Genomic DNA, 24,212 nt, shown 5'->3' on the forward strand with positions numbered 1-24,212 from the left:
GGTATCACAAAACGGAATATAATACGAAAAAGTAGGTACTATCTTATGGCGCGTTTCCACCGAGTGGCACGGTACGGTACGGGTCGGTACGGGTCGGGTCTGTTAACCATGATTTGGCTAGCGTTTCCACCGCCAACAGTACCCTTACTTGATAGGCGTGGTGTATTCCAGAAAGTAGTGATAACGTCACTTGATAGGCGTGGTGTATGACGGAAAGTAGCTTGACGTCATTCGATCGCGTGGGAAGAGGAAAGTTCACCGCAAACAACAATGGAGGACATACAGCAGATCCTATTCTTGCTTCTCGGTGTGTGGCTGTTTATCTCAAGGAAGAGACAATTTTTGTTTGAGCAAAGGCTACATGCTGCAAGGAAAAACACAGCGGAAAAATACAGGGGAATTTGGGAAATTTTAAGGAGCTGGGACGAGACAGACAACCGCGCGAGTAAAGACAGGGCAAGACAAACACGACGGCGCAGGCGGGTAAGCTTGAGCTAAGCTAACTTTTTTATGTCATGTATTAATGTATTTCGTCTTATGTGCTAACTAAGCAATATTGTTATAGATTAAATAACCCTACACTGAATAAATAAGTACAATAAGCCCTGCCTGTGAAACCAGATTTTAACTGTGCCAACTGTAAACTACAGTCTATTCATTAAGCACTATGAAGGTTACTTTTTAAGATCATTAAACTTTTACATGAATCTGTTGATGCCTATATTATTACAAGTGCAAAACTAGTTGTGGTTAATGATAGATTAGAAGTATAATTTTGAGAAAATAGTTATATCTGTAAGCTATTTTTTCTTTGTGCTTTAATGACACCAAAGTTCCCTCTCTGGTGCAGTATATTAGATATTTTAACAAATTTATATATTCTATCGTGTCCAATGGTAACTCTTACAATGTTTATAATACTTTATATAATACTTTATGTATTTTTTCATCCGGCGTATGATAGTTGCACTTTTAATTAAATGACCCACCATCACTGCGACATTGTATTAATCTTAACTTTTTTGTTTGTTTGTTTTCTAGATACTCAATCTGGTGCAAAATCAGCGCCGCAGACCAACCGTTTGGACTTTCAGCCGCTCAAATGACTGGTGGGATGTGATCGTTCCAGGATTCACACACACACAGTGGTTGAACAACTTCAGGATGTCTGAAGAAACATTTATATTCCTTTGTGCCATGGTGCATCCAGCAATGGAAAAGCAGGACACAAACTACAGAGAGTGTGTTCCCCTTAAGAAAAGAGTTGCCATTGCACTATGGAAGCTTGCAACCAACAGCGACTACAGAAGTATTGGCCATCTTTTTGGTGTCAGCAGAACAACAGTGTGTCGGTGCGTCCAGGAATTCTGCAAGGCCGCTAGCATGTTGTTAGTTCCAGAACAGATATGTTTCCCTGACCAGCAGAAGTTCAAAGAGATGGCAGCCTACTTTGAGAACCGGTGGGGGCTTCCACAGTGTGTTGGTGCCATTGATGGGTCACGCATACCCATAATAGCCCCAAAGGAGTACCACTGCGATTACTTTAATAGAAAAGGCTGGCATTCTATCATCCTGCAAGGAGTAGTTGACGGAAAAGGACTATTTTGGAGTGCATATGCAGGAATGGCTGGAAGTTTGCATGATGCTCGGGTTCTGAGACTATCTACATTGTGGGAGTTGGTCGAGCGTGGAAGCCTCTACCCAGCTTGCACCAGGAACATCAGTGGGGTGAATGCTGGCTTTTATGTGCTAGGAGACTCTGCCTACCCTTTGCAGAATTGGCTCCTAAAACCATTCCCTGACAATGGCCGGCTGACAGCAGAACAACTGACCTACAACAAAAAAGTGTGCAGGGCTCGGGTGGTGGTAGAAAATGCTTTTGGGAGACTCAAAGGAAGGTGGCGGTGCCTTATGAAGAGGAATGACAGCGACATCGAACTGGTGAAGTCCATGGTGTTGACTTGTTGTGCTCTGCACAATCTTTGTGAAAGGCATGGAGAGGATTACCAGCACGAATGGGATACACCTGTTGCTGCAGAGCCTGTGGTGCCACTGGCACAGGGTGCAGAGGAGGAGGACAGGGATGTACGCGAGGGTCTGATGCGTTATATGAACAGTTAAATCTGTTGTACAGATAGCAAAGGCACACCTGTGTAAACGCTAAGTTTTGATTTTATGGACATGAATAAATCCTTTTTACTTTTACCCTGCCTCTTCATATTTTGTGAAATATTTTTGCCGCTGCCTCTTATGTAGATGGTGTTTAAACATGAGGTATAATTCATTTTGGGTAACTATATCAAATGGCCAATCTGGTAACGCTTAAGATAATACTGCGCAAGTACACATAATTTACAGCATACCTTTTGGTAATTATAGAGTGTGTACATGTAATTATAGGGGAACAATTTATAATATTTGGTGAATAAAGGAGTAACAACCATGAAAAATACAAATAAAATGCAGTATTTCATAACTAAGCTACCCAACTAAGGGCTAATTATTTTAATATTACATGGTATGTAGCTTATGACCTATTATGCTAAAAAACATGGAAAATTACAAATAATTTATGCAGTAATTCATGATTACAGCCCGGAAAGTACTGCGTAAGTACACCGAATTTACAGCGTACCTTTCTGTAATTATTGTACATACTTTATAAGTACACGTGTAATTATAAGGGAACAATTTATAATATTTATAATATTAATTTATAATATTTGGGGTAAAGGACTTATTACTCTGCAATACCTATGACTGTAAAAATAAATAAATTCAGATTTTGTTTGCAATAAATGTAAAGTAACACATTGCTAACTAATTTGTATTTAAGGCAAGCATAATCTCCCAAATGGCCATTATGGCCAAGGTAGCAAACAATAGATGTCATTGACACCAGATGACAGGAACATTAATAAAACGACCTCAATTTATAGAATGGGTAAGGGAGGAATTGTGTGAGATGGCCATTGAACACAGGACACATGAGGTAATGAAAAAGTACTTTAATTTAAAAAGTCAAACAAATGCTATTGACAAAAAAATGAGCTGTGCAACAGAAAAAAGGTTTTGTAAACAAGTGCAAACAAAAATTAAAAGTGCAAACAAAGTAAACGAGTGCAAACAAAAAACTAAATAAGTCCAAAAAAATTAAACAAGTCCAAAAAAGTAAACAAGTCTAAAGTGCTGTGTGCAAAAGAGCACAAGTGGCTGGATCATGGCACAGGGTTGGGGCGACTACTCAACGCCTGCACCAGCTGACTGAGCGTGCCGAGGAAGGCCTGATTGAAGCTTGCAGACTGCTCCATGTGTTGGCGAGTTAGTTCAGCCTCATGCCGCCTTGCCTCACGTGCATCCTCCAGCATAAGTTCGAAGCGCCGGTCACGGCGTTCCTCCATCCTCTCCAACCACTCCTGCTGCTTCTCATCAGCTGCCTGCATCTCAACCAGGGCCGCATGAACATCCTGTTGCCCCCTTTTCCTCTTGCCTGGAATGCAAAAGAGACAGGAATGTTGGTTTGTTTAGCGAAGCATTTTGATCCTTGTGATTTGAGCCAACCAATATTATGGGGAGATATCTACAGTACTACAATACAATGTCTAAATTGGACATGTATATATTAACATATGACGATAATGAACTCATGATACAATATTGCGATACTCCACGACATATGATAAAAGGTAAAAAAAAAAAATTATTGTCGATTACAATGAAAACTTGGATATTACATTGTGGGTTTAAATGGATAGGCTTGGACTTGGTGCTTGTAACCCAAGGACAATGGTGACACCAGAATAAAAATATTCATGATTCTGAAGCTGAAAATACTGAATTATTTTAGACGAATATTCTTAACGTTCTGGTAATAAGACATTTGCCATTATGAGGACCCACAAATATTCCCCCATTGCATTAGTATACATCATAAGCAACACTATATAGTAATTTAATGTAGTACTGACACTCTGAAACATGAATTTTTTCTCACACAGTAATTTTTATTTTGGGAGAACTATCCATGATACATATTGTCAACATCCACAATACGTATTGTTGCGCTTTTGTATTGCGAAATATATTATGGCACGATATATTGTTACACCTCTAGTATATATTATTACAGTATTATACATTTCTTTTCACTCTGGTGTTCATGTCTTACCGATTGTAATACGCCGAGGTTCACTCGAAGTTGATGGAGCAGATTCTGGTGGTGGTGTCGGGGTTGATGTCCTGGCAGGCGAACTTGAGCTTTCAAGGGTGGAAATCTCATCAAGTGCCTCCATTTCCTCCTGACAGCTAGGATGCTCAACTGAAAATTTACAAAAGTCACGTTAATAACACAAACGGCAACAATGCGGTTGAGATAAATACAGAACATACAACGTAGTAGGACTGAGTGGGTAGCCAAACAAAGCATTTTTACTTTGTATAATGTACATAAGTATTTTTTTTTCAAGTATCTATAATTTTATAAGAGTAACTTTTATTGCACTACATTCCAAAGCATAATATTGTACTTTTTACCCCACAACATTACTGTACTGTTTAAGCCTATTGAATGTCGACATTTTCACCTTGCTCTGATATTTCATAATAATTTTCAGACGGAGTTCTTACTCTTTCCTTAAGCTATATCATTGGACCCATCTCTCTTTAATATATATTTAGTAGAATATGTTTAGTAATAAAACAGTTGTATTTTATTAGGGTATCTGTAGGCTACAAGTAACGTTACTGGACATGTACGCCGTCCACCACAGGCTAATAAACTAACGTTAGCGTTTTGCTAGCTTGCAAATGATCGGTTGATACCACACTGGCTGGCTGACAGACAAACAACAGACTTGCACAAAAGTTGTGCATTGAACGTAAGCTTTCCCGTGATCGATGTATACTAACGTTATATTTCACAATTACAAACTTACCGGGAGGCTCCATCATCGACTCCAGCAACGAGGTAGCCGTATCGATGCCTCCTTCTCGTCCCAAACTCGCCGGTCTGTGCCCGTAGATGGCGTCCATCATTTCTAGCCACTTCCAATTTTTTCTGTGAACACCACTCCGGCTGTTGTGGTCTTTCACCTTACGATAGTCACTCCGCAGTTTCTTGCATTTAATGCGGCACTGCTCGGACGTCCGCTGGTAACCCTCGACAGCCATCCTCTCAGAAACATGCTGAAAAACCTTTTCGTTTCTCACCATGCCATCGAGTTCCCTTTGCACCCTTTCTTCACCGATGATACCCAAGAAGGTCTGCACCTCCTGGGTCGACCACGGTAAAGTTATGCTGCGCGGCGACATTGTTGCGACGTTGTTGTAATTTAAAAATGGCGCCTCGTGTGTTGTGTCTTTCCCCTTGCGGCACGCGCAAATGACGATTCTCTGTCAACCAATCAACGTTCTGCAGTGAGTCTAGCTCCACCCTTTAGTACCGTTCCACTGTGCTAGGTACCCCAACGGAAGGGTACCCAAAAATTGGTACGGTACGGTTCGGCTTTTTGGTACCATTCTCAACTTTTGGCAGTGGAAACGCAAATAAAAGGGTACCGACCCGTACCGTACCGTACCACTCGGTGGAAACGCGCCATTACAGCGGTCTCCTTTCCCCCATAATGCATTGCATCACGTCACGTTGGGGAGAGAATTTACCAAAGCCCGCCTTGAGAGTGACTAGAGAGAGATAAGTAGTAGACGAGAGTATTCAGATAGCGCAGATTATAGATAAATAGATAAATACATAGATATATATAGATAGATAGACTACATATATAGATAGATAGACAGACAGACAGATAGATAGATATCCACCAACAGCGACCCAAACGCACTCACTTCCCTACAGCACAAGCTTAGTTTCCATGGGACAGCACCGCCCACACAAGCACCTGCCAAACACAGCGACACACATGCGGCTACGTTTGCAACAACATTTTCACCGGAGGAAGAGATAAATGCTTAGAAACATCCATATAGCTAGCATGATGCCTTCTATTTCTAGATGACAAAGACACTGTTTACCAGTTCTACGACACTATGACAAAGGTTACCGGTACTTATCTGAACTAACGTCATGATCACTGCCACTAGATATAAAGAAAACATAGATTTTTCACTCGGTGCTACTCAATAACAGTAAAAAAAATAATAATAATAATAATAATATATATATATATGTGTGTGTGTCGTTATTGTGCACTGCTGCTCGTAGACTAGCTCCAGTGCTCATTGCTGCGATGCTAAACGATAGCAACTCACCAGGACACTTCACCAACTCTCCACTCATTCTCTTCGGACCATGCATTTAATAAGCTTTGACGGACATCAGTTCTTGGCAATTCCTCATTTGCCCTCTCATGTCTGGCAGGTTCGAAATTACAAGGCTGCGGGCCATCATACATGTTGGCTCTTCCTCATCCCAGTCAGTCGCTATAACGTTAGTTCTGATGCTGCGTTCCAGGCAGGTTTTTGAGCTCGTAATCACTATTTCATTCCACGACTAACGACTTTGTACCGTTCCAGGCAAGTTACGCCAAACTTTCTGAGTGCAAGGAATTGTAACTAGATTTTTTTTTTTTATTGCAACGGTACATTGACCTAAAATAGTTTCTTCAACGTGTGCCACTTGCATAAACTGCATCCGTAGGCAGTATTATCCGTAGGGGCTGTCATTGTTGTTTCGCGTGCTGTGTGACGTCGGAACTCGGAGTACATCGATCTAGTACGAAACACAAATTCACGGGTGGGAAGTCACGAGTTTGATTGCCGTTCCTGTGCACTTTCACGGGTTTAAGGTTGGAAAAACACGGGTTACGGGTTGCCTGGAACGCGGCATCATACTAGACCTTCCCTCGACTTCTTCCCAACGTGACGTCATCGCAGAGTTGCAAAAAAAAAAAAACGTTAATACCAAAAACTTGGTACCAAAAACTAGGTCTTTAAGACTATTTTTGAGACATTTTAAAAATGATATACATATCTTGAGTGATTTATGTACCCATTAATCGAAAGTGGTGGTTAACCTGCAACATGGCCTTTAACCAAAAATGAAAATTTTATGTGTATCTGCTTTAATTGAGTTTAATTGAGTAACCCTTTAATTGAGTTCCTCAATGAGGTTAAAATGTATATTAAATGCACTAGTTAAGCTAGAATCTGGAGGTACTCGCATTGCCTGTGTAGGGTGGGTAGGGTGGTTCCCTTTGTTGTCATCATTCAGAAAAGAAGGTTCCCTGAGGTTGCTGATTGGATGGAAGTTCAGTAGTCATTGAAGGGATGTCTTGGGAAGCCAGTGGTTGGGCATTGGCTGAAGATGCAGAGTTGTTGGCTGGTTGAAGTTTTAAGGTGGACACAGACTCAAGGTGAACTTGGAGACAAAACTTAACTCAGAACACAAAATAAATAATGGCAAATAAAATTAATTAAAGGGATAGTTCACCCAAAAATTAAAATTTGATGTTTATCTGCTTACCCCCAGGGCATCGAAAATGTAGGTGACTTTGTTTATTCAGTAGAACACAAACCAAGATTTTTAAGTCAAACCGTTGCAGTCTATCACTCTTGTAATGTAAGTGGATGGGAATCACTGTTAAAACCTACAATAAAAAAAAAAAAAAAAAAAAAACATAAACAAAACCAAATGAGGCTTGTGACGATAAATTGATTTGTTAAGACACAAACTGATATGACTGTGCAAGAAACAGAACAGTAGTTATGTTTTTTTCTTCTTTTTTTTCTTCTTTTTTTTACATCTGATTCACGCAATGTCTGAATTGTTAGAACTCTCCTGAGCACGTTCTCAAGTAGGTGGGTTAGGCCTCTTCTTCTTCTTGCTTTACGGCGGATCGCAGACTTGTGCATTACTGCCACCTATCACTGACCACACTCTATCTACAATTTCATTTAGGAGTGTCGATGGTCCACTTGAGAAATAGGTGGCGGTAATCCACTTATAAGTCTGCGATCCACCATAAAGCAAGAAGAAGAAGACGCCTCGCTCGCCTGCTGCTGAGGAGTGTGAATTCACTCAGGAGTACCCTCTCAGGAGAGTTCTATCAGTTAGGACATTGTGTGGATCAGAGGTAAAAACAATATACATCCTGTTCAGTTTCTTGCACAGACCGATCATTTTGTGTCTTTACACATCAATGTATAGTCATAAGCCTCGTGGGTTTAATTTGGTTTTGTTTGTGTATGTTTTTTTTTTGTTTTATTGTATGTTTTAGCAGTGATTCCCATCCACTTATATTATAAGAGTGATAGACTGCAATGGTTTGACTTAAAAATCTCAGTTTGTGTTCTACTGAAGAAACAAAGTCACCTACATTTTGGATGCCCTGGGGGTAAGCAGATAAACATCAAATTTAAATGTTTGGGTGAACTATCCCTTTAATTAATTTTATTTGCCAATATTTATTTTGTGTTTTGAGTTAAGTTTTGTCTCCAAGTTCACCTTGAGTGTCCACCTTAAAACTTCAAACAGCCAACAACTCTGCATCTTCAGCCAATGCCCAACCACTGTCTTCCCAAGACATCCCATCAATGACTACTGATCTTCCATCCAATCAGCAACCTCAGGAAACCTTCTTTTCTGATTGATGACAACTGAGGGAACCACCCCACCCACCCTACACAGGCAACGGGAGTTTGAGTGCATGTGTTTATGTGTTAGACTAGATAAAGCCTAATTTATAATGAAAAGAGAAGTATCTTGTGTTTTGTGCTTAAAAGTTAATTTATTAAAACTGCTGTTCTTGTTACTGTGCTAATTAATAGTGTTTCACTATATGTTGGATTTTATTATCCATTGCAGAGTTGATGTTATATGGTTTGTTCAATGAATCGCTGGCCAACTCAGTGATCAGCAGTAAAACAGTGACTCCCTTTGAGCAAATGATTCCCTTTGAGCAAAATTGACCTGTTTCCCTTACAGAGCTCTTATTGCATTATAGCCCTCACATCCGTTGCATTCTCAAAACTCTTGATTTTGATAATGCCTAGAATTTCAAAATCAACTGCGGGCGGCAGATCCATTTCCTATTTAGAGCCTAAACTCTGGAATAACCTACCTAACATTGTTCGGGAGACAGACACACTCTGTCAGTTTAAATCTAGATTAAAGACCCATCTCTTTAACTTGGCTCACACATAACACATTAACACATTTCTAATATTCAAATACAGATTTTTAGGCTGTATTAATTAGGAAAGCCGGAACTGGGAACACTTCCCATAACACCTGATGTACTTGCTAATTTGTTAGAAGAATGGAATCTACGCTTATATTCGTTTCTTTCTTATTCCGAGGTCACCTTAGTCACCAGATCAGATGGTCACTGAAGTCACTCGGATCCAGTACATACTAGGGCTTCACAATTAATCAAAATTAAATTGCAAAGGCAATAAATCACGATTAGGCATAAGCTGTGATTGCCATACCTATCTTTCAGTGAATCACAGTTCTGTGATCAGCAGTAAATCTCCATCCAAAGCCCAAAGCTGTCATTATCAGCAATGATTTCATAATCCTACGATTATACCGTCTGCTATTATAAACGCGATTTTGCATAGCTTGTCATAGAACTACGGCTCTGTGTAGTAAATGCTGCTCCACCTGAAAACAGGTGATGGAGATTTACTGCTAATCACAGAACCGACTTTACTGACAAAATGTGCATGACAATTGCGATTAATTGCATTCGATTCATCGTGCAGCCCTAGTACGTACCCAGCCCAGATGGTGGATCAGCAGCTAGAGATGACCTCGACAGCCCTGAATGTCAGCGGAGACCAGGAAATCTAGATGAGCCCCAGAGACAGATCCCCAGTAAAGACATTGTCTCCTAGACAGCCACCGGGAGAAGACCACTGGATTCTTCTGCACAATGTGACTGTGCTGCAATCTGGAATTGAACTGCTGGTTTAAAAAAAGAAGAAAAAAAAGATGGCGCTGTTGTGTGTGGAACGCCATCTGCTGCTTGCTCTCTCCTTTATAAATTTTATGATTTAGCGAGGTCTGCGACGGGAGAGCGAGTGAGGAGACGAGCAGTGGTAAGTGGGGCAAGTGAAAAACGATTAACACCTGGCTCTCGTTGCAGTGATTGGCGTGGGGAACCGGTATTTAGGCCGGCTCAGGACCGACGAGATCAGAGAGAGCTGGAGACTCATGAGAGTGAGAAGCTGCCGAGCTGCAAACCCAGAGACGAAGACTACAGTAGTGCGAAGTAGAGAAGGGCATGCGCATGTGGCGCGATTGTTTATTTGTTTTATTGTTGAATAAAGTATCCCACGAGTCTCAGCACGCCGACCCCGGTCTCCTTCCTCTCTACACGAAACCCGGGAGGAAGGAGAACGATTCCACCATGCAAACTCCGTCAGGACCATCAGGATCGCCATTTGCAGAGATCATAACATAAGGGTGTCCAACAACTGCCCAACCTGAACCTCCTGGTGTATATCGATTTAAAAAGAGCCATTCTCCAGAGGGTCGGCCTCAGCCCCGGACAACACCGTCAGCACTTCCAGTCGCTGGAACTGACCGAAGCGGGCCGACCCTTTGTCTTGGCACAGCAGCACCGGGACTCGTGGCGCAAATGGCTGTTGGCCAAAATTTAACTTTGGCCAACAGCCGAAACCCGGGAGGAAGAAGAACGATTCCACCATGCAAACTCCGTCAGGACCATCGGGATCGCCATTTGCGGAGATCATAACATAAGGCTGCCCAACAACTGCCCATCCCGAACCTCCTGGTGTATATCGATTTAAAAAGAGCCATTCTCCAGAGGGTCAGCCTCAGCCCCGAACAACACCGTCAGCGCTTCCAGTCGCTGGAACTGACCGAAGCGGGCCGACCCTTTGTCTTGGCACAGCAGCTCCGGGACTCGTGACGCAAATGGCTGTTGGCCGGAAGAAGCGACGCCAAGACCATCATCAGCAAGGTGGTACTGGAGCAGTTCATCTCCCATCTCTCAAAGAGGACCGCCCAGTGGGTCCAGTGCCACCGGCCGGCATCGCTGGATCTGGCCATCCAACTGGCGGAGGATCAGCTGGTGGCGTGCTCCGGGGTCGGCGAGCCCCTACCATCTATCTCTCTCTCTCTCTTTTCCCCTGTCTCTCCCTCTTCCCCTTCCCCGAAACCCCTCCCTCTCCCTAGGTCCCGTTGGGCTGGGCCACCGAGGTTGGGGACAGAGCCAGCAGCTTGGGCACGAGGCCCGACCCGGGGAATGGGATCGCCGTGCCAGGAGGGGTCCAAGGAGCCTCTTGCTGCTTCCCCACGCTAATCACCTGACCCAGTTCCTGCCACTAGGGCGGCGGGGAGGCCTGGGCCGGCCTGCTGGCTGCCCCCGATCAATTCGGGTTGTAGGTTGTACCAAATACCCGTGAGTATTAAGGGGGTACCTATCAGGCCTTGGTGGATTCAGGTTGTAACCAGACCTCCATCCATCAAAGCCTGATACAAGCTGGGGCATTGGATACGGGCCGCATGGTTAAGGTGAGGTGTGTGCACGGGGATATAGTGGAATACCCCAGGCCCAGGACAAGCAAAGCCAGCTGTATAACCGGGGGGCTAAGTTATGAGAATTTGCACCGGGAGATAAAGTGCTTGTGTTACTCTCAACCTCTAGCTTCAAATTATTAGCCAAGGGGCAAGGACCCTTTGAGGTCACACGGCGGATAGGAAATCTCAATTATGAAGTAGTACGAACAGATAGAGGCAACTCACGGCAAATCGACCACCTCAACCTCCTTAAAAAATGGAGCGCAGAGGAGTCAGTGTTGCTAGCGACGGTAGTGAGTGAGGAGGAGGATTTCGGGCCAGAAGCGATCATTAAAGAAAAATTTCTGGCCCAGGGAGCTCACTGACATTGGGCAGTTACAGTTAGAGTTTGCAGACGTGTTTTCGCCCCTACCTGGTCGTACTGTTCTGATTCAGCATATTGAGACAGAGCCGGGCGTGGTGGTTCGCAGCCGGCCATATAGATTACCTGAACACAAGAAAAAGGTGGTTCAGAACGAATTAGAGGCAATGCTGGGGATGGGAGTAATCGAGGAGTCCCACAGTGATTGGGGGAACCTGATAGTTTTGGTGCCCAAAACGGACGGCTCGGTGCGGTTTTGTGTGGACTATCACAGGATGAACGCAGTATCAAAATTTGATGCTTATCCTATGCCGCGGATTGACGAGTTGCTCAATCGGTTAGGCACGGCTCGCTTTTACTCGACATTGGACTTAACAAAGGGATATGGGCAGATCCCCTTATCTCCCATGTCCAAAGAAAAAATAGCCTTCACCACACCGTTTGGATTACACCAATTTGTGACGCTTCCTTTCGGCTAGTTCGGGGCCCCAGGTAAATATCAGCGCCTCATGGATCGAGTGTTGCGACCCCATGGTGCATATGCTGCTGCCTACTTGGATGATATCATCATCTATAGTGGGGACTGGCAGCAGCATATGGAGCATGTGAGGGCTGTCCTCGGGGCGCTGAGACGGGCGGGGCTAACGGCCAACCCAAAGAAGTGCACAGTCGGGCGGGTGGAGGTAAGGTATCGACTTGGGCCACGGGGAGGTGCGTCCCCAAATTGATAAGATGGCAGCTATTGCGACCTGCCCCAGGCCCAAGATCAAAAAGGAGGTGAGGCAGTTCCTGGGGCTTGCGGGATATTACAGGAGGTTTATTCCTCATTATTCGGACCTCACCAGCCCGCTGACTGACCTCACTAAAAAGTAAGTACCAGATGCGGTCCAGTGGACAGAGCAGTGCCAACAGGCCTTTCCCGGGTTAATGCTGCCCTGTGTGGCTCTTACCCACTTAGAAAACAAAGACAATGATGTTCGTTGACTTCAGCTCAGCATTCAACACAACAACCCACAACATCTCATCAACAAAATAAACAAAATAAACCTGTCTTAATACCTCACTCTGTAATTGGATCTGGATTCTGGATATTTTAACCAGAATTTAATTTTCTGGATTCTAACCAGAAAACCCTAAGTCAGTCCATGTGGGCCACAACACCTCCAGCACTACCACACTGAGCACAGGTTCCCCACAAGGCTGTGTGCCCACCCCACTGCTCTTCACGCTGTTGACCCACGACTGCACTGCCAAATTCAGCTCCAACCACATCATCAAGTTTGCGGATTACACAACTGTGGTAGGTCTCATCATCAATGATGAAAGACCCCCCAGAAAGGAAGTGGCACAACTGGTTGAATGGTCTAGTGCAAACAACCCGTCCCTCAATGTCAGTAAGACAAAAAAGGTTGTGATGGACTTCAGGAGTAACTGTGTTGACCACTAAATTCTTGGGGGTGCACATCACAGAGGATCTTACCTGGGCCACCAACATCATGTCACTCTCAAAGAAGGTGCAGCAGTGGCTCCACTTCCTGCGCCGATTTAAAAGAACAAGTCTCCCTCCACCCATCTTCACCACATTCTACAGGTGCACCATTGAGAGCGTGCTGACCAGCAGCATCTCTGTCTGGTATGGGAACTGCAGTGTTGCTGACTGCAAGACCCTAAAGCAGACAGTTACACAGTTGCACAGGCTCCCAACCAATGCGGACATTTTCCTTGCACAATGCTCCAGTAAAGCTACCAGTATCGTGAAGTACCCCACCCATCCCTCCCACAGTCTCTTCCAGCTCTTGCCATCATGAAGACGGTATCGGAGCATCGGAGCCCTCAATTCCAATCACCCCACCCCCCTCTCAAAACTCATTTATAACCCTAGCTCCTGAACCCAGGACCTTCTCTCCCTCCATCCCACCACACCACATGCACCACATGAAAACTATTGAAAACATCAAGAACACTTGTGCAATTCTGAGTGTCCTACACACAGGTGAGTGGGCAGGACAAACAACCTGTAGAAAAAACACACTCTTTTCTCACTATATGCACCAGACACTTTCTCATAAACACTCCATGTTACAAGGACTTGATAAGATAACACAATTTTTTTATAATTGTAAAGGCACCACAAATCATACTGCACTACTTGCTTCTCAACCTTAAATACCTCTTTTGCACAATATCATGCACATTTATTATGTAAAGTACTTGTATAGTCTATCTTTGGTTATGTGTACGTATAGTCAATTATTTATAGTATATGTATAGTTAGATTACCGCTTCAGATAGTTAGTATATCGGTCTAAACAATTGTTCTTAAATCTAGTGTTTGTATGTTTATTTATGTAGCACCGTGGTCCTGTGAGATACAACATTTTGTTCCACTGTATGTCCACACATATGTAGCGCAATGACAATAAAGCTCAGCTTGAACTTGACTTCTCATCTGCTGTGTCTTTTTTTTTTTTTACACCAAATATGATATTTTCTTACACGCATACATCTGCTTTATCTGTTTTGCATTTTAGATAAGGTACAAACATTCACTGGTAGTTATTTATAACTTGGACAACATTAATCAAAAGGTGGATAATTAAATTCTAAACCATACCTCTGACATGTTTTTTTTTCTGTATTTCTATGCACTTGTTTTTATTAGCGTGTGAACTCTATAACAATAAACGAATGAAAAGGCTGGAAAAAAATTACATCTACAGGAACAAAAGTATATCAAATCTGCATGTAAAATGTCACATTAAATAAAATAAATTAAACTAACTTAGATAAATAAAAAACTAGTAAATATAAAAAGAGATAACAATATAAAACACACAGTTATAAAACGTATTCATCAGTGGTACAAATAAAAACAATAACATTTTGAAGAATTTATCACTTTTCAAATTTTTAATCAACTGATTTGAATAAATGCAACTTAAATCGAGGAATGTGAAAGTTAGGCTGCGAATCGGAGATTTTGTTCTTGTGTAGTGAACACTGAGAAGTACTTTTATTTTGGTCTGTTGACATGACGTCATAAGTCTGCGACGCGCTCCTGCGTGTGTGAGGAAAGCCCTTTAGATGTGTTTTGGCTGCACACGTTTGTGTTTTTTTTAGCATTTAATGCGTTTAAATCATTGTTAACCGCGCGGGGAATTTAGTGTTTAAATGTTTAAAGTAAAAAAAACTTTCGTGATGAATGAATTAATAAACGACTAAATGTTAAATTTATTTAACATTAAGCGTTATTTTGTGGCTACTTCACACCACCCCATGAGTAACAGAAAAGGTGCGTCTCTTTTCTCTCCCTAAATCATTAATCAGTTGATAAAAAAAAAAAGATTTATGATACAGGTAGAAACGAAGCTTTTCGAAACTCCGAGTCAATTGAATCTATGCTTCCCAAAATGATTCACGCAGTTCAGAATCTGTAACATTTAATGTATTGTGAGGCGTAAATAACTAGTTTTTTTTAAATCCAAACAGAGTAATTCATAACTTAAACATTAGGTCTAACTTGAATCTGCAAAGTAAAATTGATTACCTGTTGAGTGACTGTTTATGCAACTGATCCAGGGCAATTTAAGAACACATTCACTCTTGCCACTGCACTAAATAATATAATAGGGAGTTGATTTAGACGCACTCAAAGGTTTAGTCTGTATGTGTTTTTTTCACACACATTTTTCCCCAAACAGAGAAGTTTCTGGTGAAGCAAGTGAGATCCACATGTAAAGATGGCGTTCGTTAAGGAGGAGAACGAAGACATTACAATTGAAGAGGCATTTAAAGTGAAACAAGAAGAAACTGAGGAACAAACAGGTTGGTTTCCTTTCTCAAAGTTTGAGGCTTCTTATGTGGACAGCCATCACATAAGCAGCCAAATACTCATTATTACATGCCATATCAATTAGTATCAACTGATGATGGATTCAGAATATATGACTTATATAAACTGTTATAAATTGATTAATTTATTAAAATCAATAATTTGAACAAAACTTTAGACCATAATGTATAATTGTGCTACACTTTATTGGAAAATTAAAAATAGTGTATTCACCATGAGTATATTTTACAACTATTACAATAAATAAAATAAAAGCTTCATCACTACTGATACTTTTATGTCTGCTATCACAGACGAGGCTTAAGCCTAGTCCCAGCCTAAAATGCATCTTTGTGCTCTTACCTCAATCCAACTTGCACTGACATATCTTCAAATATGTATTTGTATCAAAATGGACAGCAGTAATGTATTTTAAGGCACATTAAAAAAAGTAAATAGAATAACATAAAATAATGTAATTTAACTAAGACCTTGGCTAATCCGGTCCTAATTTAAGACCTGTCTGTGACACCAGGCCTTAATATTATTTTGCTATTTACAAAAACAAAGTGATTTAGGTTAGATACATAGGACTTAAACCATGCTTGTCTACAAATGTCTAATGTAACTCTAAAGCTATCTAAGAGAATTTTGTTGTTTATGTTGTCAAAAGATCTAATAGCATTAGAAGAGAAATGTACCGTATTTTTCGGACTATAAGTCGCACCTGAGTATAAGTCGCATCAGTCCAAAAATACGTCATGATGAGGAAAAAAACATAAGTCGCACTGGACTATAAGTCGCATTTATTTAGAACCAAGAACCAAGAGAAAGCATTACCGTCTACAGCCGCGAGAGGGCGCTATATGACTTCAGTGTAGACTACAGGAGCACTGAGCAGCATAGAGCGCCCTCTGGCGGCTGTAGATGGTAATGTTTTCTCTTGGTTCATTTCTCGGTTCATGTCAAATTATTTTTGATAAATAAGTCGCACCTGACTATAAGTCGCAGGACCAGCCAAACTATGAAAAAAAAGTGCGACTTATAGTCCGGAAAATACGGTAGCTTATATATAGAAATATATCGTTTCATATATCTTGTATCGATATTTATTCAAATATAAATATTTTTGACAACACTATTAGCTGCGAGAGTTTGCCAAAAGCAAGTCATCTGTAGCTTTAATTATCACAGTCTCTTTGCTGTGATGAGGCGTAAATCCTGATTGAAATTGTAAACAAATACAGTTTCTCTGCTAAATAGAACAAAGATGAGATTTCACGTTCGCCTATTATAATATTTTAGATGTATATGTTAAGTGCAAGATCAGTCTATATTTAACCAGCTCTTCTGGGTCATACTGCAAATAATTTTTTTTTCTTGATTAATGATTTTATGACTGACTTTGTAGTTTAGTTTTATTTATGTTTTTAGATTTAACTGGGTTTCATTTGTATTTGTCGTCATCTCCCTTTTTATTTTTTAATCTAAGGTCTGATTTTACTAAAAAAGGAAGCTCCAGAACTCAATGGAAGGGAAGTGAAAGATGAGAAACATCACAATCTCACAACTGAAGAAAAACATTTTAGTTGCTCACAGACTGAAAAGACTTCCACACAAAAAACAACTGAAAAGACCGGGCCTAGAAGCTATTTCTCCTGCCAAGAGTGTGGAAAGAGTTTCAGTCAACATAGAAACCTTGAAGTCCACATGAGACTTCACACTGGAGAGAAACCTTTCAGCTGCCAAGAGTGTGGGAAAAAATTTACTCAAAAAGGAAGCCTTAAAGTCCACATGAGGATTCACACCGGAGAGAGGCCTTACATGTGCCTTCAGTGTGGAAAGAGTTTTACACACAGAGGAACCCTTAATGCTCATATGAGAACTCATCCTGGAAAAAACCCTTTCAGTTGCACAGTCTGTGGAAAGAGCTTTTCACGAAAAGAAAGTCTTAAGACTCACATGAGGATTCACACTGGAGAGAGGCCGTTCGTATGTGGTCAGTGTGGAAAGAGCTTCAGATGTAAAATAAGCCTTAATTATCACATGAGGATTCACTCGAGAGAGAACAGTTTTAAATGTTATCAGTGTGGAATGAGTTTTACAGATAAGAATCACCTTAAGAATCATGTAATAACTCACAGCGAAGGTAAGCCTTTTATGTGCCATCACTGTGGAAAGAGCTGTTCGAACAAAACAAGCCTTGAGGTTCACATAAGAGTTCACACTGGAGAGAGGCCTTTCACCTGCCCTCAGTGCGGGAAGAGTTTCACAGTTAAAGGAAACCTTCAGACTCACATTAGGGTTCACACTGGAGAGAAACCATTCACGTGTCCTCAGTGTGAAAGGAGATTCACATATCAAAAGGACCTGAAGCGTCATATGCAGTCTCATTCTGGCAAGAAACTGCAGAGTCCGGAGTGTGAAAAGAGGTTAAAACAATGTAGCAATTTAAAAAATGATCTGCATATTCACTGTGGAGGAAGGCAATTTAAATGTGATCTTTGTAATAAGAACTTTATTTTGCCATCACACTTAAAGATGCACATGAAAAGTCATGGATTTGTGAGACCGTATTTTTGTTCTTTGTGTGGAAAAGGTTTTAAATGGCTCGGCAGTTTGAAATGGCACCAAAAAATATGCATCTGTGCAAAATTAATTTTGATTGTATAGAGGCGTTCCTTAGAATATTGATTCGGTTAAATACCTCAGCAAAACACTAGATGAACTCCCATTTTGCTACAAAATGCCACATTGTAAATTAAATTGTTTTAATAAAATACAAGACACTTGAAAATTTGTTGTTCAGGAATTAAAATTACTTAGTGGTGAGGGAATAGATTATGAAAGTCTTAATAGGCTGAAAAGTCACTGTGCTTTTTGATATTATTAAATACTTCAGAAACTATTGGACAATGTTAAAGGGTTAGTTCACCCCAAAATGAAAATTCTTTTATTAATTACTCTCCCTCATGTCGTTCCAAACCCATAAAACCTTTGTTAATCTTCAGAACACAAATTAAGATATTTTTGCTGAAATCTGAGAGCTCTCTGACCCTCCATAGACCGCAACACAACTGTAATGTTCTCAGGTCCAGAAACATAGCAAGGACATCGGTAAAATAGTCTATGTGACTTCAGTGTTGCGAAGCTAAGAGAATACTTTTTGTGCGCAATAAAAACAAAAATAACAATTTATTTAACAATTATGGTATGTTTATAACATATAATAAGTTATGTTTTATGCCAGTTTGGGTGAACTATCCCTTTAATGTTCATATTTAAGTAATATATGTTATTTTGCAATGTGGAAGTAAGCTATGGTTCTTTGAATGTGTGAGACTTCTGATTCATTAGCCTCTAAAGGTAAATAACTAAAAGAATAAAAAAGTGCAGTAAAACTATTTGTGCTACAACCCCATGTGTTTCTGATTACAATGATAATATGATGTTAAATATCAGTTTACCAGCAACATAACGGACTGTTTCTTTACAGTGAAAATAAGCAAATGGCACGGGAAGCCTAGCACGTTAAATTTACAAATAGACATGCAAGCTCTTACGTTAAAATTAAGGTGGATATACAAGATATATGTATAGTATTTTTTGCCAACAAGGACAATAGGGCTTTGGCGTCGTGATGTCATTACTTGGCGTGGCGTGTGCAAAGTAGCCATCCATGACCCATTTAATGGCTGTGTGGAAAGAAGTGGAAAATCTAGGGTGCTTTAACTTTAACTGGGAAAATAATGTGATAGAATATGTCATCAAGGATGATAAGGGCCTTTTTTGACTAAATTAATGATGACAAAATAATATAAATATGTTCCTGTGGCTCAAGTGGTAGAGAGCCTTGCATTGGGTTGTGGGTTTGTTTCCCAGGGAACACGTTAGGTAAAAAATGTTAGCCTGAATGCACTGTAAGTCGCTTTGGATAAAAGCATTTGCTACATGCATAAATTTAGTTTAAATTTAATGTTAGATAAATTTCCCAGGTAAACAGATCAATTGGGGCAAATATCATACGTTAAAGAGAATTACCAAATATGATTAAAATGTGCAAGCAGACTGTAAAAACGGCAATTAAGAACTTAACCAATACCCTTGAAACAACAAATGCATCGTTTTCAAGTCAGAATAAGCAAATGAATGCAAAAAGTGTCCACTGTAAGAGATAGGAAGAAGCAAGATATTTAGCAGGTATTTCACACTCATTCATGCACACACAATGACATTCAAAACTGTCATTCATTGAAACAAACTTTATGATAGTCTGGCCATTAAAAATAATAATAATAATGTGCTTACCATTGTGATGCTCTATAATTTTACACAGAACTAGAGAAAAGTATTTTGTGAAGTACAATGTAGGGCATCATACAAGAACTTTGCATATTCAAAACTAATCAAGTCTAGCAGTTTGCAAGGATTTACCAATCTGAACTATTTGAAAGACAAAAGACAGGATCATATTGAACCAAATATTTACTTTCTAACTTTCAATTTTGATTAAGTTAGATGTACTCTGATTTCAGAGTTGCAGTGATATTAGAGCCTTCATGTCATCTCACTCCACAGTAATTATTGTTTTGAGAATTAAGTCACTCTCCCACTGTTTAACTTATATTTAGGCAATGTGATTACTTGAGTATACAGCCATACATTCAAATATCACGCTAAAAACCTGACACCTGTCATAAATCATTAAGTATGTCTGCTCTGCTGATCCCTTGTGATTGGCTATAAGTGCGGCTGTCAGCATTGACATAAGCACCTCTGCTGTGTGTGTGTGTGTGTGTGTGTGTGTGTTTAGTAACATCTTAATGACTGTTTGGATGCAATACATGTACCCTTGGATTTGTTTGTTAACCAGTAAGTCTATACAATTTAGATGTTTTAAAACTTCCAAACTGACCCTAAACCAGCCCAAATTTTGACCACCCACACAAGCCAATTTGTACCTGCATAATACATTTCAAAACCGCCTAATTGGGTGGAAAACCTAACCAATCTGGCAACACTGACCCCAGAGCGAATATTGGTGTGAGAACCGGATTCTCAAACCTGCAATAAAATCCTTCAGGTCTTCAGCCAGTTTTTGATTTGCCACAGTTTAGGGGGATGGTGTCTTAGCTAGTGATTGCTTTCAGACCTTTCCGTGCTGATGCAGGGTTGGCTGAAAACTGTATCTCTGGTCACTCTGATATCCTTTGTCTGTTTGTTGCTGGCCTGTTTTACAAGGCTTTGTCCTGAATGCATCCTTTTTGGCTTGACAAAGCGGTTATGCCTGCAATAAACAATGTTTTTTTATTGATATATATTAAGTTAATACTGCTGGGCACACAGGTCTTCAGAGAAACTGATGTAGGATGTCACCATGTGAGCAAGCTCATGCAGATTAGTGGCAGCAGCTTTGAAAACACTGCAACTGGTGCATCTGAAACTAGGGTTGGGCAATGTCTACCAAATTGGCATCGGACGATGTCTACAGTGTAACTTAACATTGTGATGTCTGTCTATTAGCCCAACCCTAGCTGAAGCAGGCTTGTAGTGCCCGCTTTGTTTTGTTGGGCCATTGGTGGGCGATATGTAGTTGAGGTGATGTTATCTGGTATGTGCAGTTCATTGTCAGGTGACCTTTATTTATACAGCACTTTTAACAATACAGATTGTGTCAAAGAAACTTTACAGTATTAAATAGTGCAGTATAACATTACATTATTCAATAATGTAAAATGACAATAGTAAAAACTAAATTTTCAGTTAAAGGCAGTTCATCATTGAATTCAGTGATGTCATCATCCAGCTCAGTTCAGTTTTAAAGTTTGTATAACATAATCTTATATGTCAGTCTGTTTTTGTGTGGACATTTCCACAAAAGCCAAAAACAATCTTTTTAATCATCATTCTGTATAGGATCCATAAATACTATTGGCTAAAATTGTTCAAAATGTTGCCTTTCAAGTGCCTTAAAATAATTATTTGTTTTGTCTAAAGGAGAGGCTCTGTTCTTTTGACATACTGAATATTCACATACTCATACAGCAAAGTATTATGGGGGCCATGACAATTTTGTGAAAATTGTCTTAATTGCTGGCAGTTACTGGCAATCAGGGTTGAACCAGAATATTTGAATATTCGTTCGTTGGATTGGCATTTTTACATTTTGAGGTTTAAATAGTATATATATATATATAAACACCTGCCATCCCCCCACGGTACGGTCTTAATTTGTGCTTGAATATAGCACAATTACTAAACGTTCTCAGCCCAGAATTCTTGGCACAGTTACACAACTGTGCTTAGCCATACTGTTAGAGTACATGTGCATGATGTCGCCACTCTTTTGCCTGGCTACCAGTTTCTCCATAGCTGGCTAAGCGGAAGCGAGCTATTTGATCAACAGCCAAGTAAACAGTTACGCTATGTTCTATATATATATATATATATATATATATATATGTCTGAAACAGTTTGGTCTGTGGAGGAAACATTGATATTATATCCGTCATCGCCTTCTGTTTATATAATTTTTCCACATCAAGAGTTGTCTCTTTTTCTGTTATTGAATGGTGTAAATATCAGATAAAAAAGGAGTCCCAAAAACAGAAATATCTGATCATTGTCCGTATCGCTGTTTATATTACACTACCAAGGCAATGACTGACACATCTGTATTGCATTCCAAAGTGAGTGGAATGGAATGGTTAGGAAAAAGAGAATCGTTCAGCCCGATAGTGGAAAAGCGGCTTATGAATCGCCCATGAGTGAATGTCATGAATCAGTTCATCTGGAAGAGAAGACAAACATGCTGAAGACCTCAGCTGTGTGGGAGCATGTTATATTGATTGAGGACAAGACAAAAGCAGTGTGCCAGATATTCGATTTTAAACTGGCCTACTACTCAAGCTTGAAAAATCAAAGTTCTGTAAGTAATAAGCCTATAGCCTTTTATCTGCTATGTCAAACAGTAATTTTACACATGATAAAAATGTGCACTTAATTTCCTTGGAAAATACTTTGTTAATACGGCAGTCATACAAAAATGTAGAGTAGCCCAGCCTAATAATAATTTGTTTATATTATTACTAAAATAGTATTAAAAGTATTGCTCTTAACAGGCCTGCGTGTTTTGTATCACTAGTACAGTGTCCATTTCAGAGCATATAATCCCTGCCCATGTGAGGCACGCCCCTTCTGGCTCATGCTATTCTGTATTTATTAAAAGCTGGTTAATTGTTGCGTGTCCATATTGCATCAAAATGCAACTCTGGACTCCCTTGGGTCTGCAGCAACACAGCCGCCACTCGTGAAGTCAATTGGATGAACTATTCCCGACATTATATAAATGCAAACAGACACACAGAGATTCCTGCCTTTATTAGAGATAAGAATATGTTCAGCCTCCTCCCTCCAAAGCTTCAACTATTCGATGTTGATTACTAGCGAAGCTTCAAAGTAATAATGGGAAGTTCACCGGTTCTTTTACGCTCAATGTAATGACGTCATTGGCGATGACGTAATGGCGTCAAGTCTATCAAACATTCAAATATAAAAAGTCAGTAATCATAACTTTAGTCAGTTAAAAACCTCATGATCATGAATAGTTTACAATTAAGTTTTGCAATAACGCACCCAAATATAGTAATAGCAATAATGTGCATAGGATTTAAGTCTTGAAGATATGAAGTAAATAAACTAGGTGTCATAAGCGTCAGAAACCATGATTCACTTACTATACAGTCGTGGCCAAAAGTTTTGAGAATTACATAAATATTGGTAAAGTTGCTGCTTAAGTTTTTATAATAGCAATTTGCATATACTCCAGAATGTTATGAAGAGTGATCAGATGAATTGCATAGTCCTTCTTTGCCATGAAAATTTACTTAATCCCAAAAAAACCTTTCCACTGCATTTCATTGCTGTCATTAAAGGACCTGCTGAGGTCATTTCAGTAATCGTCTTAACTCAGGTGAGAATGTTGACGAGCACAAGGCTGGAGATCATTATGTCAGGCTGATTGGGTTAGAATGGCAGACTTGACATGTTAAAAGGAGGGTAATGCTTGAAATCATTGTTCTTCCATTGTTAACCATGGGGACCTGCAAAGAAACGCGTGCAGCCATCATTGCGTTGAATAAAAATGGCTTCACAGGCAAGGATATTGTGGCTACTAAGATTGCACCTAAATCAACAATTTATAGGATCATCAAGAACTTCAAGGAAAGAGGTTCAATTCTTGTATAGAAGGCTTCAGGGCATCCAAGAAAGTCCAGCAAGCGCCAGGATCGTCTCCTAAAGAGGATTCAGCTGCGGGATCGGAGTGCCACCAGTGCAGAGCTTGCTCAGGAATGGCAGCAGGCAGGTGTGAGCGCATCTGCACGCACAGTGAGGCCAAGACTTTTGGAAGACGGCCTGGTGTCAAGAAGGGCAGCAAAGAAGCAACTTCTAACAAAAATAAAAACATCAGGGACAGATTGATCTTCTGCAGAAAGTATAGTGAATGAACTGCTGAG

At 40.3% G+C, this 24,212-nt stretch overlaps 2 protein-coding genes across 2 annotated transcripts in view; one reads left to right on the forward strand and one right to left on the reverse strand.

Moving 5' to 3' along the window:
• Positions 1-24,212, reverse strand: part of LOC132106029 (gastrula zinc finger protein XlCGF8.2DB-like) — a 146,342-nt gene that overhangs the window by 101,012 nt on the left and 21,118 nt on the right. The gene's annotated exons all lie outside the window — the stretch shown is intronic.
• Positions 14,899-18,493, forward strand: LOC132105969 (gastrula zinc finger protein XlCGF52.1-like). Its single transcript, XM_059511554.1, has 3 exons — positions 14,899-15,156; positions 15,566-15,689; positions 17,189-18,493. Exons 2-3 carry the CDS (start codon positions 15,605-15,607, stop codon positions 18,367-18,369), a joined length of 1,266 nt encoding a protein of 421 aa, XP_059367537.1. The 5' UTR covers positions 14,899-15,156; positions 15,566-15,604; the 3' UTR covers positions 18,370-18,493.

This window comes from Carassius carassius, chromosome 26, assembly GCF_963082965.1.
Source record: "Carassius carassius chromosome 26, fCarCar2.1, whole genome shotgun sequence".
Lineage (NCBI taxonomy): Eukaryota > Metazoa > Chordata > Actinopteri > Cypriniformes > Cyprinidae > Carassius > Carassius carassius.

What these genes read in the sequence shown, in the direction of transcription:
- LOC132105969 (XM_059511554.1), top strand. Translation starts at nt 15,605, where the DNA reads ATGGCGTTCGTTAAGGAGGAGAACGAAGACATTACAATTGAAGAGGCA. An exon ending in AGAAACTGAGGAACAAACAG is followed by an intron (nt 15,690 to 17,188) that starts GTTGGTTTCCTT and finishes TTTTAATCTAAG; the next exon opens with GTCTGATTTTACTAAAAAAG.